Source organism: Macaca nemestrina, chromosome 20 (genome assembly GCF_043159975.1).
Source record: "Macaca nemestrina isolate mMacNem1 chromosome 20, mMacNem.hap1, whole genome shotgun sequence".
Classification (NCBI taxonomy): Eukaryota; Metazoa; Chordata; class Mammalia; order Primates; family Cercopithecidae; genus Macaca; species Macaca nemestrina.
In genome coordinates, this window is record NC_092144.1 from 44,005,369 (window position 1) to 44,021,922 (window position 16,554).

General features: G+C 46.0%; 1 protein-coding gene across 5 annotated transcripts in view; it reads left to right on the forward strand.

Moving 5' to 3' along the window:
• Positions 1 to 15,136, forward strand: part of WTI (WT1 interacting protein) — an 82,252-nt gene extending 67,116 nt beyond the window's left edge. The window contains exons 8-11 of one of the 5 annotated variants that reach the window (XR_011617406.1): positions 2,775 to 2,880; positions 6,218 to 6,376; positions 6,844 to 7,723; positions 7,913 to 8,008. Coding sequence is in view for 4 of the 5 variants with exons in the window: in XM_071086256.1 (XP_070942357.1) it covers positions 2,775 to 2,880; positions 7,913 to 9,570 (1,764 nt within the window). In the remaining variant the exon portion in view is untranslated. Of the gene's footprint in view, positions 1 to 2,774; positions 2,881 to 6,217; positions 6,377 to 6,843; positions 10,181 to 14,863 lie in introns of those variants that run through there. The other 4 variants (XM_071086257.1, XM_071086258.1, XM_071086256.1 and 1 more) reach the window with 4 other exon arrangements.
• The last annotated feature ends 1,418 nt before the right edge of the window (positions 15,137 to 16,554 follow it).

Sequence of the window (16,554 nt, forward strand, 5' to 3'; positions counted from 1 at the left end):
CCAAATGTATGTCGTATCACAATCTTGCTTGATCTTCTCTCAACTTCCTATGTCTGTGCTTTTTGATGTCTGCCAGTAAGTTTGGAAGACTTTCAGTCATTATCACTTCAAATAGGTTTTCTGCTCCTTTCTCTCCTCCTCTAGGATTCATTCTCATTATGCCCTACATCTTTTATAACTGTCCATAGTTCTTGGATGTTCTGTTTCAGTTCCCTCCCTCGCTCTCTCCTTTTCTCTCTTTTTGCTTTCCAGTTTGGGAAGTTTCTATCAACATGTTTCACACTCACAGATTCTTTCCTTGACCTTCTGTAGTCTGTTGATAAGCCCATCAAAGACATTCTTCATTTCTGTTAACAGTGTTTTTTATTTCTAGCATTTCTTTTTGATTTTTTTTTTTTTTTTTTTTTTTAGTGTTTGCATCTCTCTGCTTACATTACACATGTGTTCTTGCCTGTTGGCCACTTTTTCCATTAGAATCCTTAGCATATTAATTACAACTTAAAATCCTGGTGTGGTAATTCCAACCTCTCTGCCCCAGCGTCTTGTTGTGACAGCTGCTTTGTCTCTTCCTAATGTGTTTCTTCCTGATGCGTTAGTTTTCTTGGGTTATTCTTCTTAACAGAATGCCATAGACTGAATGACATAAACAAAAGAAATTTATTTGCTCATAATCCTGGAGAATGGGACGCCTAGATCAAGATGTCAGCAGAGTTGGGTTTTGGTGAGGACTCTCTTGCAGGCATGCAGATGGCTGCCTTCTTGCTGTGTCTTGACATGGCCTTCAGTCTGTGAGCACACACCCTGGGTTTCTCTTCCTTTTCCTATAAGTACTCTAATCTTATTTGTTTAGGGATCCATCCTTACACCTCATTTAACCTTAATTACCTCTTTAAAGTCTGTCTCCAATACAATCACATTGGGGATTAGGGTTTTAACATGAATTTGGTGGGGAGGGATGTACACAACTCAGTCTAGAGCCTTTACCTTTTATCATGTTATGCTATTTTTGTTGATAGCCAGACATGATGTATTGGGTAATATGAACTAAAGTTAATAGGACTTTCCTGCGAGGTTTTGTGTTTATCTGGCTAGAATTTTGGCTGTTTATTATTTGCTGTAGCAGTAGATTTCAGGGGATTAAATTTCCTCTAATATCCTTATTGGTATCTCTGCTGTTGTCTGTGGGTTTCCCTAGAAATTCCTGTCTGTGTCTTGCAGCTCTATCAGTTACCATCTACTGTTTTATTATTATTATTATTATTTATTTTATTATTTTTTGAAATAAGGTATCCCTCCATCACCCAGGCTGGAGTGTAGTGGTGCAATCTTGGTTCACTGCAACTTCTGCCTCCCAGGATCAAGTGATTCTCTTGCCTCAGTTTTCGGAGTAGCTGGAATTACAGATACATACCACCACGCTCAGCTAATTTTTGTATTTTTAGTAGAGACAGAGTTTCGATGTGTTGGCCAGGCTGGTCTCGAACTCCTGACCTCAAGTAATCCACCCACCTCAGCCTCCCAAAGTGCTGGGATTACAGGCATGGGCCACTGCGCCTGGCCCATCTGCTGTTATTATACTGCAGACCTGTTGATGTGGTGATAAGGTATTGTGGAGAGGCAGCATTTTTTAATCTCATGATTACATCTCAGTTTTATCAGTGAGACTGAGTCCCTGGGCTGACCTTCAGAAAAATTTCTTAGCTTTCTTTTCTCCCTTTGTAATACCTAACCTTGCTTTTTTACTAACTTTGTTTTTAGACTCTCCCTTTCTCCCTTAATCTCCTAGCCTTGTTTCCACATGAATAAGCTCTCCCTTAGCTGAGAAAGCCGGATGAACTCCTTTTGGCTCCATCATTTGCAAGGCTTCAAGGACTCCTTACCTACCCCCTTCCTCAAGGAGTTAACTTGTAAGCAGACTGTCAACATATCAAAGAGTCTAATTAACTGATAAGGTACTGAAGCAAGCAATGTATGAAGTTCCCAGGATTTTGCTCAAGAGATAACACCATAAATAAAGCCTTGAGTTTGTGTTTGGCAGAGCCCACATATATAACATCTTATGAAAGAGCTAGAGCCCTTGCACCTGGAAACTGTTTTTTTCTCTGTAATCATTTGTCTTTTTTTTTTTTTTTTAAACTTTTTACATGTTTTTACTTCTGTAGAATTGTTGCAACTGAGCTCCCCCTCCCCTTCCTAACCCGAAATATAAAAGAAAATCAAGGCCGGGCGCGGTGGCTCAAGCCTGTAATCCCAGCACTTTGGGAGGCCAAGACGGGCAGATCACGAGGTCAAGATCAAGACCACCCTGGCTAACACGGTGAAACCCCGTCTCTACTAAAAATACAAAAAAAAATTAGCTGGGTGAGGTGGCGGGCGCCTGTTGTCCCAGCTACTCGGGAGGCTGAGGCAGGAGAATGGTGTGAACCCGGGAGGCAGAGCTTGCAGTGAGCTGAGATCCGGCCACTGCACTCCAGCCTGGGTGACAGAGCGAGACTCCGTCTCAAAAAAAAAAAAAAAAAAAAAAAAAAAAGAACAAGCCCCTTCTTCAGGGCCGAGAGAATTTTGAGCATTAGCTGTCTCTCGGTCGCCGGCTAATAAAGGACTCTTAAATTTGTCTTAAAGTGTGGCGTTGCTCTAACTCGCTCAGGTACAACATTTGGAGGCCCCAGCGAGATCTACTTCACCACTGGGCAAGAGCCGGGCTCGCTCCGGCCTCCCCTGGTCGGATGGCCCGCTTATAGGTGGGGGTGCCACCTGAAAAATAAATTTTACAGGTCCCTGAAAGGCGACCGTCTTCCGGAGGAGAGCAGATCGACTACCGTGTGTGTGTGCTGACAAAAATTCAACCTCTGAGTCCTCAGCTTCTGACCCCGGGGTCAGGTAAGTCAGATTTGACTTCGATTTGGTGAGAGGGAGGCAGCCCTGACGAGGGCATCCCTCTCTTTGACTATCCATACTCCAGGATGCTGGAGGATCGAGTCTTGGTTTCTGGCAGGCTGGCCTCTCCATTAAGACTAGTCTCTCACTCTCTTCCTCTTTCTTTCTCTCTCTTTCTCCCCCTTTCTCTATCACTCCCACTACCTCCTCTTCTCGTTCGGGTCTCCCGAGACCTTTTGTTTAAAATGGGAAAAAAAAAAAAATATATATATATATATATAAAATACTGTTATAAACTCTGAGTGAATGCGTGTATGACTGAGGAGTCCAGGGGCATGCTTATGGATCTCCAGTTTGTAGCTCCATGGTGAAAGCTACGGAGTTTGAGTGGGCCCTCACCTGCAGTTCCGCGGTGACCTCATAAGGCTTAAGGCAGCATCGGGCATAGCTCGATCCAAGCCGGGGGTTTATACCGGCCCGCCAATGCTAAGAGGAGCCCAAGTCCCCTCAGGGGAGTGGCCAGGCGGGCATCTGATCCCAACACGGGACCCCCTCCCCTTGTCTGTCTAAAGAAAAAAAAAACTGCTATAATTGTTTATATACCCTAGGGTCTATAGTTTGTTTTATGTTTATTGTCCTGCTCGGTGTCTATTGTTCTATTTAATGGTTGTCAAAGTTTCGTATGTCAGGTCGTCGATATTGCCCAAGACATCTGGGCAAGAATTTCTTCAAGGTCCTTAGTGTTGATTTTTTATCACAGGAGGTTAAATTTCTCATCAATCGTTTAGGCTGGCCACCACAGTCCTGCCTTTTCTGTCAGAAACAAATCAGGTGTTGTTATGGAAACGAATGTGAAGAACATTCACCTGATTGGGATTTCTGGCACCGTGAAGGTTGCTGGCATTTAGATAGTCACACCCCATGTCCAAGTGACTGGGCCACCCCAGACTAAACCTGTGGTGGGTTCAAAATAGCCACCCTGCAGACCTCCTTGCTCATCTCTTTTGTCATCCTGTAACTTTTCCTGTGCCCTTAAATAGGGCACTGTGCAGAGAAACCTATGCCCACACTGCTTTACTTTGGTTAGACTCTTATTCTATTCCTCGGTGGCTACTCTCCTACCTTAGGAAAGATCTGAGTGGCCCTTTTCCTCCTTATCCCCACACCTTACCCTGTACCTCTCATTTTCCGGTGTCACAGCAAGTCTAGCAACTCCAGGATGTGGCTCTGCTGTCACTCCTCAAACCCTTGAAAGAAAAGGCTGAGTTTGGGCTATTTGCCTTTGAGTCATGGAGACACCAAAAGTATTTAGGCTACAGGTCCAGGGAAAGAGGAAGAACACCTAGGTCCGTCCAGTCAAAGAGACCTTGGGGTCGGCCTCCAGTCCTCCTCCCTCAATCTTAAAACTACAGTTAACCAAAATGTGGGAAGCGGCATTAGCAATTGTGGTCTTTTTGCTCCTTCTGGTTATGTTAATTCTGTTCTTCCGATACTCTGCCCACCAGGGAGTGAGTTTCTCTGTCCGTGCTGGGTTTAATATCTCTGCTCAAACCGTGTTAAATTGCCTCCAAAAATGGGAAACTCCTCTTTCCAGCCTTGTAAGGATTGGAGCCCTCTCCAATGTATGTTGCAGAATTTTTCTCTAGGCTTCTTAGGGGACTATGGGGTCTGCCTTAATAAAAGGCAAGCTCTGGACACTCTGCGAAGTAGAATGGCCAAAGTTTGGAGTCGGGTGGCCCCCAGTAGGGTCACTGAACCTCGCAATTGTTCAGGCTGTGTGGTGGGTTGTTACTGAAGCTCCCGGCCACCCTGATCAGTTTCCCTACATTGACCAATGGCTGAGTTTGATCAGGAGCCCCCCTCCATGGTTCCGCTCATGCACCATTCATAATTCTGCCTCCAAGGTCGTTTTGAGCCAGACCGCATTTTCGTCTCGACCCTTAGCCAGTTCGGCTCCCCCTGTATTGCCTCCCTCTGATGAAGAGGAGAGTCTCCCCGACCCAGTCCTGCTGCCTTATAACCATCCTGCTCCCTTGGAACCTTTTTCCCCCACCAGAAGGGAAAAAGAGGTGGACAGCCCCGCTTAAGGAAGGACTAATGTACTTATTGCAAGCAGACTGGACACTGGAAAAAGGAATGCCCGCTTCAGCCAGAGGAAAAATTAGAAAAGAAAAAGGTCCTTACCCTCCCCATTACGGAAGAGCCTGAAGACTGACGGGGCCAGGGCTCCCTTGCTCTTGGCCCCCAGGAGCTCATGGTGACTGCTACAGTGGGGAGGCCAGCCTGTATGCTTTCTAGTAGCTACCGGGGTAGAGCATTCGGTACTGCAGACCCCCTTGAGCAGTGTCTCTACTAAGAGAGTGGCTGTACATGGAGCTATCGGAGCTATTCAAGAATATCTTGTCACACACTCATGAGAAGTGAGCTTGGGACAGGAAAGAGTGACTCACTCATTTCTTGTGGTTCCAGAGTGTCCTTTTCCTCTCCTCGGATGAGACCTGCTCCATAAGTTATAGGCTTCTATCTTCTCAGCTCAGCAGGCTCACCTCACACTAGGAAATACAGCGCCCCCCACTGCTCAACTCCTGCTAACTACCCCTCTGTTGGAGGAATACCTTTTAGTTTCGCCATCACAACCACTGGAAAATAGTACTGATCCTCTCCTGTTGGACTTACACTCTTTTCCCGAGTTTGGGCCGAGTCAAACTCCCCAGGACTGGCTAAACACCATCCACCAGTGGTTGTAGAACTCCTGGCCACCGCCATGCCGGTCCAGGTGAAACAATATCCCATGTGTCAGCCGGCTAGGCAGGGAATTAATCCCCATATTCAGCGACTGTTACAAGCTGGCATGCTCACACCATGTCAGTCTGCCTGGAATACTCCATTTTTGCCAGTCCAGAAACCTGGAACGAATGATTACTGGGCGGTACAAGACTTAAGGGAAGTTAACAAATTGACTGTTACTGTCCATCCAACCGTCCCTAATCCTTATACTCTACTTAGCCTGCTCCTGCCAGAACATACAGTATACACTGTCCTTGACCTAAAGGATGCTTTTTTTGCTATTCCTCTGGCCCCCAAGAGCCAGCCGATCTTTGCGTTTGAATGGACAGATCCTAGCTCTGGGGACACTACCCAATTGACTTGGACTCGATTACCTCAGGGTTTTAAAAACTCCCCAACCGTTTTTGGAGGGGCTCTCCAGCAAGATCTTACACCATGCCGAGCTAGCCACCCTAACTGTACTCTTCATCAATATGTACATGAACTTTTATTAGCTCCTGAAACTATGGACAGTTGCCTGCAACATACTAGAGACCTGCTTTACCTCCTTCAGGAGCTCTGGTGTGGAGTCTCAGCCAAAAAGGCCCAGCTTTGTCTTCCCAGAGTGTCCTACCTGGGATGCAAGATAAACCAAGGAAAAAGGGCACTCACTGGTGCCCGAAAAGAAACCATCCTATGAATTCCCACTCCCACCACCACCACCAAGAGACAGGTACGTGAATTCCTGGGGGCCGTGGGATATTGTCACCTCTGGATATTGGGGTTCGCGGAGATTGCCAAGCCCCTGTACACTGCTACAGGAGGGAATGACCCGCTAGTTTGGACAGACACAGAAGAACGGGCTTTTCAAAACCTGAAAAAGGCATTAACTGAAGCCCCTGCTGTAGCCCTCCCGAATATCTCAAAGCTGTTTCACTTGTCTGTCCACGAAAGCCAGGGAGTTGCTAAAGGGGTGCTTACTCAGACTTTAGGACCCTGGAGACGCCTGGTAGCCTATTTGTCTAAGAGGCTGGATCCTGTGGCCTCTGGATAATCAAGTTGTCTGCAAGCCATAGCGGCTACGGCAAACCTAGTCCAAGAGGCTAAGTTAATTCTGGGCCAAAGTTTAACCTTTACGGCCCCTCATACTGCAGTATCAGGGTTTACTGTTAGATCAGCCTTGTCTGACTTTCCTTCAAGATGTCTCAATCCAGCTACTCTACTCCCTGATCCAGACTTCACTACTCCTGTCCATGACTGTCAGGAACTACAGAAACTGGCCGACCTGATCTCCAAGATGCGCCCCTAAAGAAGGCGGACGCACGCCACCGTGTCTACAGACAGTAGCAGCTTCCTCCAGCAGGGGGTATGAAAGGCTGGTGCAGCTGTTACCACGGAGACAGATGTGCTATGGGCCCAGGCTTTGCCAGCAAACATCTCAGCACAAAAAGCGGAATTGATTGCCCTCACTCAGGCTCTCCGATGGGGTAAGGATAAAAGTATTAACATTTACACTGAGAGCAGGTACGCCTTTGCTACTGTACTGTGTACATGGAGCCATCTATCAGGAACGCGGGCTACTTACCTCGGCAGGAAAGACTATCAAAAACAAAGGAGAAATTCTAGCTCTGCTTGAAGCCCTGTGGCTCCCCCAGCAGGTAGCTGTGATCCACTGCAAAGGACATCAAAGAGAAAACACGGCCGTTGCCCGTGGTAACCAGAAAGCTGACTCAGAGGCTTGGGACTCAGCCTGACTTCCAGTCACGCCTCTAAACTTACTACCCGCAGTATCCTTTTCACAGCCAGATCTGCTTGACAATCCCACGTACTCAACAGAAGAAGAAAAACTGGCTTCAGATCTCGGAGCCAATAAAAATCAAGAAGTTTCAGAGAGAAGGACTCACTCCTGCTTGGAAGGTACCACACACACACTGTCATCCTCACCACGCCAACAGCTCTGAAGGTGGACGGCATTCCTGCTTGGATTCATCACTCCCGCATCAGACAGGCCAACAGAGCCCAACTAGAAACATGGGTCCTCAAGCCTGGGTCAGGCCCCTTGAAACTGCGCCTAAGTCGGGTGAAGCTCTTAGATTAATTCTTTTTATTTACCTCTCTTGTTTGTTTTTGCCTATCATGTCCTCTGTGCCTTCCTATTCCTTTCTCCTCACCTCTTTCACGACAGGACGTGTATTTGCAAACACTACTTGGAGGGCAGGTACCTCCAAGGACGTCTCCCTTGCAGTTGATTTATGTGTGCTGTTTCCAGAACCAGCCCGCACCCAGGAAGAGCAACGCAATCTGCCGGTCACAGGGGCGGGAAGTGTCGACCTTGCGGCAGGATTTGGACACTCTGGGAGCCAGACTGGATGTGGAAGCTCCAGAGGTGCAGAAAAAGGACTCCAAAATATTGACTTTTATCTCTGTCCTGGAAATCACCCTGACTCTAGCTGTCGAGATACTTACCAGTTTTTCTGCCCTGATTGGACATGTGTAACTTTAGCCACTTACTCTGGAGGATCAACCCGATCTTCAACTCTTTCCATAAGTCGTGCTTCTTGTCCTAGATTGTGTACTAGAAAAAATTGTAATCCTCTTACTATAACTGTCCATGACCCTAATTCAGCTCAATGGTATTACGGCATGTCATGGGGATTAAGACTTTATATCCCAGGATTTGATATTGGGACTATGTTCACCATCCAAAAGAAAATTCTGGTCTCAGGGAGCCCTCCTAAGCCAATCGGGCCATTAACTGATCTAGGTGACCCTGTGTTCCAAAAGCACCCTGACAAAGTTGATTTAACTGTTCCACCGCCATTCTTAGTTCCTAAACCCCAGCTAAAACGACAACATTTTCAACCCAGCCTGATGTCTATACTAGGCAGAGTACATCACCTCCTTAACCTCACCCAGCCTAAACTAGCTCAAGATTGCTGGCTATGTTTAAAAGCAAAGCCCCCTTTTTATGTAGGATTAGGAGTAGAAGCCACACTTAAACATGGCCCTCTATCCTGTCGTGCACGACCCCGTGCTCTCACACTAGGAGATGTGTCTGGAAATGCTTCGTGTCTAATTAGTATTGGGTATAACTTATCTGCTTCTCCTTTTCAGGCTGCTTGTAATCAGTCCCTGCTTACTTCCATAAGCACCTCAGTCTCTTACCAAGCGCCTAACAATACCTGGTTGGCCTGCACCTCAGGTCTCACTCGCTGCATTAACGGGACTGAACCAGGACCTCTCCTGTGCGTGTTAGTTCATGTACTTCCCGAGGTATATGTGTACAGTGGACCAGAAGGACAAGTTCTCATCGCTCCCCCTGAGTTACATCCCAGGTTCCACCACGCCACCCCGCTCCTAGTTCCCCTCTTGGCTGGCCTTAGCATAGCCCGATCAGCAGCTATCAGTATGGCTGCCTTGGTTCAAGGGGAAACTGGACTAATGTCCCTATCTCAACAGGTAGATTCTGATTTAAGTAACCTCCGGTCTGCCATAGATATACTACATTCCCAGGTAGAGTCTCTGGCTGAAGTAGTTCTTCAAAACCGCCAAGGCTTGGATCTACTATTCCTCTCTCAAGGAGGTTTATGCGCAGATCTGGGAGACAGTTGTTGCTTCTATGCCAATCAATCTGGAGTCGTAAAAGATACTCTTCAAAAGGTTCGAGAAAATCTGGATAGATGTCAGCAAGAACGAGAAAATAACATCCCCTGGTATCAAAGCATGTTCATCTGTAACCCATGGCTAACTACTTTAATCACTGCGTTAGCCGGACCCCTCCTCATCCTACTGTTAAGCTTAATTTTTGGGCCTTGTATATTAAATTGGTTTGTTAACTTTGCAAAGCAACGCACAGCTTCTGTCAAACTTATGTGTCTTAAAACTCAATATGACCCCCTTGTTATAACTGAGGAATCAATGATTTGATTCCCCCAAAAACACAAGTGGGAAATATAATACCTAACCTTGCTTTTTTACTAACTTTGTTTTTAGACTTTCCCTTTCTCCCTTAATCTCCTAGCCTTGTTTCCACATGAATAAGCTCTCCCTTAGCTGAGAAAGCCGGACGAACTCCATTTGGCTGTGTCATTGGCAAGGCTTCAGGGACTCCCCACCCACCCCCTTCCTCAAGGAGTTAACTTGTGTAAGCAGACTCTCAACATATCAGAGAGTCCAATTAACTGATAAGGTACTGAAGCAAGCAAAGTATGAAGTTCCCAGGATTTTGCTCAAGAGATAACACCGTAAAGCCTTGAGTTTGTGTCTGGCAGAGCCCACGTATATAACATCTTATGAAAGATTTAGAGCCCTTACACCTGGAAACTGTTTCTCTGTAATCATTTGTCTTTTTTTTTTTTAAACTTTGTACATGTTTTTACTTCTGTAGAATTGTTGTTGCAACTGAGCTCCCCCTTCCCTTCCTAACCCGAAATATAAAAGAAAATCAAGCCCCTTCCTAGGGGCCAAGAGAATTTTGAGCATTAGCCGTCTCTCGGCTGTCTCTCGGTCGCCGGCTAATAAAGAACTCTTAAATTTGTCTCAAAGTGTGGCATTTCTCTAACTCGCTCGGGTACAACACCTTTATTTGAGATAGGAAGGCTAGATGGAACCGACTGACTAGTTCTTCTCACAAGTCACATACGATTTGGTAGTTTCTTTTTTTTTTTTTTTTTTTTTGAGACGGAGTCTGGCTCTGTCGCCCAGGCTGGAGTGCAGTGACGCGATCTCGGCTCACTGCAAGCTCCGCCTCCCGGGTTCACGCCATTCTCCTGCCTCAGCCTCCCGAGTAGCTGGGACTACAGGCGCCCACAACCGCGCCCGGCTAATTTTTTGTATTTTTAGTAGAGATGGGGTTTCACCGTGGTCTCGATCTCCTGACCTTGTGATCCGCCCGCCTCGGCCTCCCAAAGTGCTGGGATTACAGGCGTGAGCCACCGCGCCCGGCCAACGATTTGGTAGTTTCTTGAGGTCAGGCTTTTGTTACGTAGCACAGAATACTCTGGGCTTATTTCAAAATGCCTATGTTTCCTTGGGTGTGTCTTAGAATGATTATTTTCCCCCCTTCCTGCCTGAAGCATGAGATAATTGTTCTCCAGTCTTCATCATGAGAGTCTGGTGGGTCTCCTGGAGGTAAATCTCATGAAAATACGGGTGCTGCTCCCATGATAAGACTGGGCTCCCAGGAGTTTTTAAGTTGATGGGTGCTGACGAGTTGATGGGTGCAGCACACCAACATGGCACAAGTAACAAACCTGCACGTTATGCACATGTACCCTAGAACTTAAAGTTGTAAAAAAAAAAAAAAAAAAAAGACTCAAGCTTGTCCATCATTAGCCTCCAGCAATTTGTTAATCACTGTTCACCTATCAGTTGCTGGCTCCAGTGGCTTCTGCTTCTCAAAATCTGATCCTCTGTATTTGCTGTGTCTCCAGTTTTGGGGGCATTGCTTTGCCCTATGAACTCAATTCTCTGATGGATCTAAGAAGAGTTACTGATTTTCAGTTTGTTCAACTTTCTGTTGTTGTGAGGATAGGAGTAACAAGGTCTTTAGATGTTGGAGTAGAAACCACAAATATATATATGTGTGTGTGTGTGTGTGTGTATATATATTTGTATATATATGTGTGTGTATATATATATATATGTACTATTTCTCATTATCAAGTTTTATTTTCCCCAAACAAATGCTGGATAGTTATAAAAGCTATACAGCATATTTGTCCACTAATTTCATCATTTTCATCATTTCTGTGCTTCTCAATTCACTCTTCTGGTTAATGATTTTTATATCACTACTTCTTTGTGTGCATGGTTATTATTTATTGGATGCCAGACACTGAATTTTACATCATTGAATGTTGTATTTGTTTGTATCGCTTTAAACAATGTTGGACCTTGGTATGCCATTCAATAAAATTACTTAGCAGCAGGCTTTCCTCTTGCCTGCTTGGCACTGGGTCTTTCTCTTTTAAACTTTTTTAGTATAAGACCAGAACAGCCTTGAGTCTGTCAGCCTCATTCTTTAGGTATACCTTTCTATCTGGTGTTTTCTATACTAATAGGTGTTCCGCACTGGCAGGTGAACACACAGTTCCCAGCCCTGGATGAGCTCAAATAATTGGGACATTGCTTTGTAGGAGTTCCTTTCTAAACCTCAGGTAGTGTCTGGTCATGCTTGTGCAGATCAGGACTTAGCCAAAGATTTACACGGAGAGTTCTGCAAATCTTTGCCTCTCTCCTCTCTCCTATTATCCCACCTAAATTATACCCACAATGGTCGCCATATATACTTATTTTTCTTCTACATTGTAAGCAGGAATAATTGTAGGGCTCACATGTTGTAACCGAGCGAGTTACAGAGAAACGCCACACTCTGAGACGAATTCAAGAGTCCTTTATTAGCCGGCAACTGAGAGACGGCTAGTGCTCAAAATTCTCTCAGCCCCGAAGAAGGGGCTAGATTTTCTTTTATACTTTGGTTTAGAAAGGGAAGGGGAGGAGTCTAGTTAAAACAATCTTAGATAAGTAAAGCAAGCAAAAAGTTAAAAGAATAGTTACAGGAAAGCAAACAGTTCCAGGTGCAGGGGCTTTAAATCTATCACGAGGTGATAGTTGTGGGGCTTTGAGTGTTATCAACCGGACGAATTTCTAGGAACTGCAGATATCGCTTGCCACAGTATCTTATCAGTTAATTGCATCCTTGGATGTGCCGGGAGTCTGCTTGCACAAGTTAGGTCCTTGAGGAAAGGGTTGGGTAAGGAACTGTAAGTGAAGGAGCCAAGATGGAGTCTGTCTGGCTCTCAGCTAAGGGAGCGTCAATTCAGGTTAAAACAAGGTGGGGTATCACATTCCCCATTGTGTTTTTGGGAATCAAATCATTGATTCCTCAGTTATAACGAGGGGATTTTATTGCATTTTAAGATATGTAAGCTTGAGAGAAGCTATGCGTTGTTTTGCAAAGTTAAGAAACCAATTTAATATACAAGGCTCGCAGACTAAGCCTAACAATAGGAGGAGAAGGGGTCCAGCTAACCTAGTGATTAAGTAATTAGCCACGGATTCCAGTTAAACATGTTTTGGTACCGGGGGGTGTTATTTTCTCGTTCTTGCTGGTGTCTATCTAGGTTTTCTTGAACTTTTTGGAGAGTATCTTTTATGACTTTAGACTGATTGGCATAGAAGTAACAGAACTTTTTGGAGAGTATCTTTTATGACTTTAGACTGATTGGCATAGAAGTAACAGCTCTTTCTTAGAGCGGCACATAACCCTCCTTGAGAGAGAAATAGCAGATCTAAGTCTTGGCGGTTTTGAAGAGCTACTTCAGCTAGAGACTTCACTTGGGTATGTAGTATATTTATGGCTGATTGGAGATTACTTAAATCAGCATCTACTTGTTGAGACAGGGACATTAGTCCAGTTTCTCCCTGAACCAGGGCAGCCGTGCCGACGGCTGCTGATCCAGCTATGCTAAGGCTGGCCAGGAGGGGTACAAGGAGTAGCGCGGCTTGGTGAAACCTGGGATGTAATTCAGGGGGAGAAATGATAAGTTGTCCTTCTGGCCCACTATTCACATAGACCTGGGGGAGTATATGAGCCAACACAGACAGGAGAGGTCCTGGTTCAGTCCCATTGATGCAGCCAGTGAGACCTGAAGTGCAGGCTAACCAGGTATTGTTAGGTGCCTGGTCGAGACTGAGGTGCTTAAGGAGGTAAGCATAGACTGATTACAGGTAGCTTGAAAGGGAGAAGCAGATAAGTTATATCCAGTGCTAATTAGACAAGAAGCCTTTCCAGACACGTCTCTTAATGTGAGGGCATGGGGGCGTGTATGACAAGAAAGAGAGCCAATTTTAAGTGCGGCTTCTACTCCTAATCCAACATAATATGGAGGTTTGGCCTTTAGGCACAACCAACAATCTTGGGCTAGTTTAGGCTAGGTGAGATTGAGGAGGTGATGTACCCCGCCTAGAATGGACTTCAGGCTGGGTTGGAGGTGCTGTCATTGCAGCTGAGGTTTGCGAACCAGGAGTGGCAGTGGGACAGTTAAATCGACCTTCTCTGGGTATTTTTGGAACACAGGGTCACCTAAATGAGTTAAAGGCCTGATTGGCTTAGGAGGGCTCCATGGGACCAGGATTTTTTTTTGGATGGTGAACATAGTTCCAACATCAAATCCTGGGCTATAAAGCCTTAATCCCTATGACATGCCATAATATCACTGAGCTAAATGGAAAGGGTTGAAGATTGGGTTGATCCCCCAGAGTAGGTGGCCAAAGTTACACATGTCCAGTCAGGGCAGAAAAACTGGTAAGAATCTCGACAACTAGAGTCAGGGTGATTTCCAGGACAGAGGTAAAAGTCAACATTCTGAAGTCCTTTTCTGCACCTTTGGAATTTTCACATCCAGTCTGGCTTTGGGAGTGTCCAAATCCCGCAGCAAGGTCGATGTTCCCTGCTGCTATGACAGGCAGATTGCATTGTTCTTCATGGGGCACGGGCAGGCCCTGGGAACAAAGCACATAAATTGACTGCAAAAGAGACTTCCTTGGAGGTTCCTGCCTTCCAAGTAGTGTTTGCAGACACACGTCCTGTTGTGAAAGAAGTGAGGAGGAAAGAGTAGGATGGGGCAAAAGCATAATGGGCAGAAACAAACAATAGAGGTAAATAAAAAGAATTAATCTGATGGCTTCAGTTGACTTAGGCACAGTTTTAAGGAGCCTGGCCCAGGCTTGGGGACCCATGTTTCTTGTTGGGCTCTGTTGGCCTTTTTGATGTGAGAATGATGAATCCCAGCTGGAATGCCATCCACTTTCAGAGCTGTTGGTGTGTTGAGGATGACGGTATGAGGTCCTTTCCAGGTAGCAGTGAATCCTTCTTTCTGAAACTTTTTAACGTATACCAGGTCACCCAGCTGTAAAGAGTGGCAGGGCCCCGTCTTGTCAGGAACTGGATTAGGGTGAGCTCCCTGGACAAGTGGCTGGATGATGTCTTGTACCTGTTGGAGAGACTTCCTTATTTTTACTGGCCTGAAGATCTGAAGCCTGTTTTTCCTCCTCTGGGGAATATTTTGGGTGATCTGGCAAGTCAGGTTGTGGAAAGGACACTGCAGGCAGCAGGGTCAGAGGCGCGACTGGGAGTCAAGCTGCTTCCTGGGCTGTAGAGTCTGCTCTTTGGTTACCACGGGCAATGGCCATGTCTTCTTTTTGATTTCCTTTGCAGTGAATTACAGCCACCTGCTGGCAGTGCTTGGGCCTACAGTATATCCATCTTCATAGTGACGGCAGCACCAACCTTTCAAACTCCCTGCTCAAGAAAACTGCTACTGTCTTTAAACACGGTGGCGTCTGCCTCCTTTAAAGGCACATCCTGCAGATGAGGTCGGCCAGTTTCTGTAGTCTCCAACAGTTCTTGGCAGTCATGGACAGGTGTGGTAATGTCTGCCTCTTGGTGGTGAGAGTGGGGATTCGCAAGATGGCTTCCTTCCGGGCGCTGGTGAGTGCCCTTTTTCCTTTGTTTATCTTGTACCTTAGGTAGGACACTCTGGGAAGAAAAAGCTGGGCCTTTTTGGCTGAGACCCAATACCCAAGCTCCTGAAGGAGGTAAAGTAGGTCCCTAGTATATTGCAGGCAGCTGTCAGTAGTTTCAGTAGCTGATAAAAGTTGTCTACGTACTGAAGAAGAGCACAATTGGGGTGACTGGCTCGGAATGGCATAAGATCCTGTTGGAGGGCTTCCCCAAAAAAGGTGGGGGGATTTTTAAAGCCTTGAGGTAACCGAGTCCAACTTAATGGGATGGTGTCTTCTGAGCCAGGATCTGTCCATTCAAAAGCAAAGATAGGTTGGCTTTTGGGGGCCAGAGGAATAGCAAAGAAGGCATCCTGTAAGTCAAGGACAGTGTATACTGTATGTTCTGGTGGGAGCAGGCTGAGTAAAGTATAAGAGTTGGGGACAGTTGGATGGACAGTAACTGTCTGCTTGTTAACCTCCCTCAAGTCCTGTACAGGCCGGTAATCATTTGTTCTGGGTTTCTGGACTGGCAAAAATGGAGTATTTCAGGCAGACTGACATGGTGTGAGTATGCCAGCTTGTAATAGTCACTGAATATGGGGATCGATCCCTTCTGTAGCCCGCTGACTCATAGGATACTGTTTTACCTGGACTGGCAGGGCAGTGGCCAGAAGTTCTACAACTACCAGTGGATGATGCTTTGCTAGCCAGGGTCCCCTGGCTAGTGTTCTGTGATGGGGTCCCTTCCTTTTAGGCTTCCTGGATGGCCGCCACTAAGATTTTCGCTTGTCTTTTGGATGCTTTCTCAGTGGCCTTTTCAGCTGCCGCAGCTGCCTATTTTTGTTTTTCAAACTCTCGATTGTCAAAAACTTTCTGGGTACTTCTAAAAGCTGGCTAATGTTCATTCCAGCAAATCCCTCCAGCTTTTGCAATTTTCTTTTAATATCAGGAGCTGCCTGAGCCACAAATGCCAAATTAATGCATTGCTATTCTAGGGAGACGCCGGGTCAAAGGGGTGTAAATCCAGTAGGCCTCCTGGAGGCGTTCTAAAAATGCTCCAGGTGACTCATCAGGCCCCTGGACAACTTCAGTTGTCTTAGACAGATTCATGGGTTTTTGAGCAGCTCCCTTGATGCCCACAAGGAGATACCGGTGAAAACCATCTAAAGCCCTCCTTCCACCTGAGGAGTTAGGATCCCAGTTAGGCCAGGTAGAGGGAAAAACCTCCTCGAGGAAGTTTTGGGCTTCCCCCTCGGGTCTACTGGCTGATGTATGGAAATACTTTCTGGCTTCTCTTCGGATACGATCCCTCTCTTCAGAGGTGAAGAGGGTTAAAAGGAGTTGCTGACAATCATCCCAGATGGGCTGGTGAGTCCGGAGCACGGACTCTGTCAGTGAGGTCAG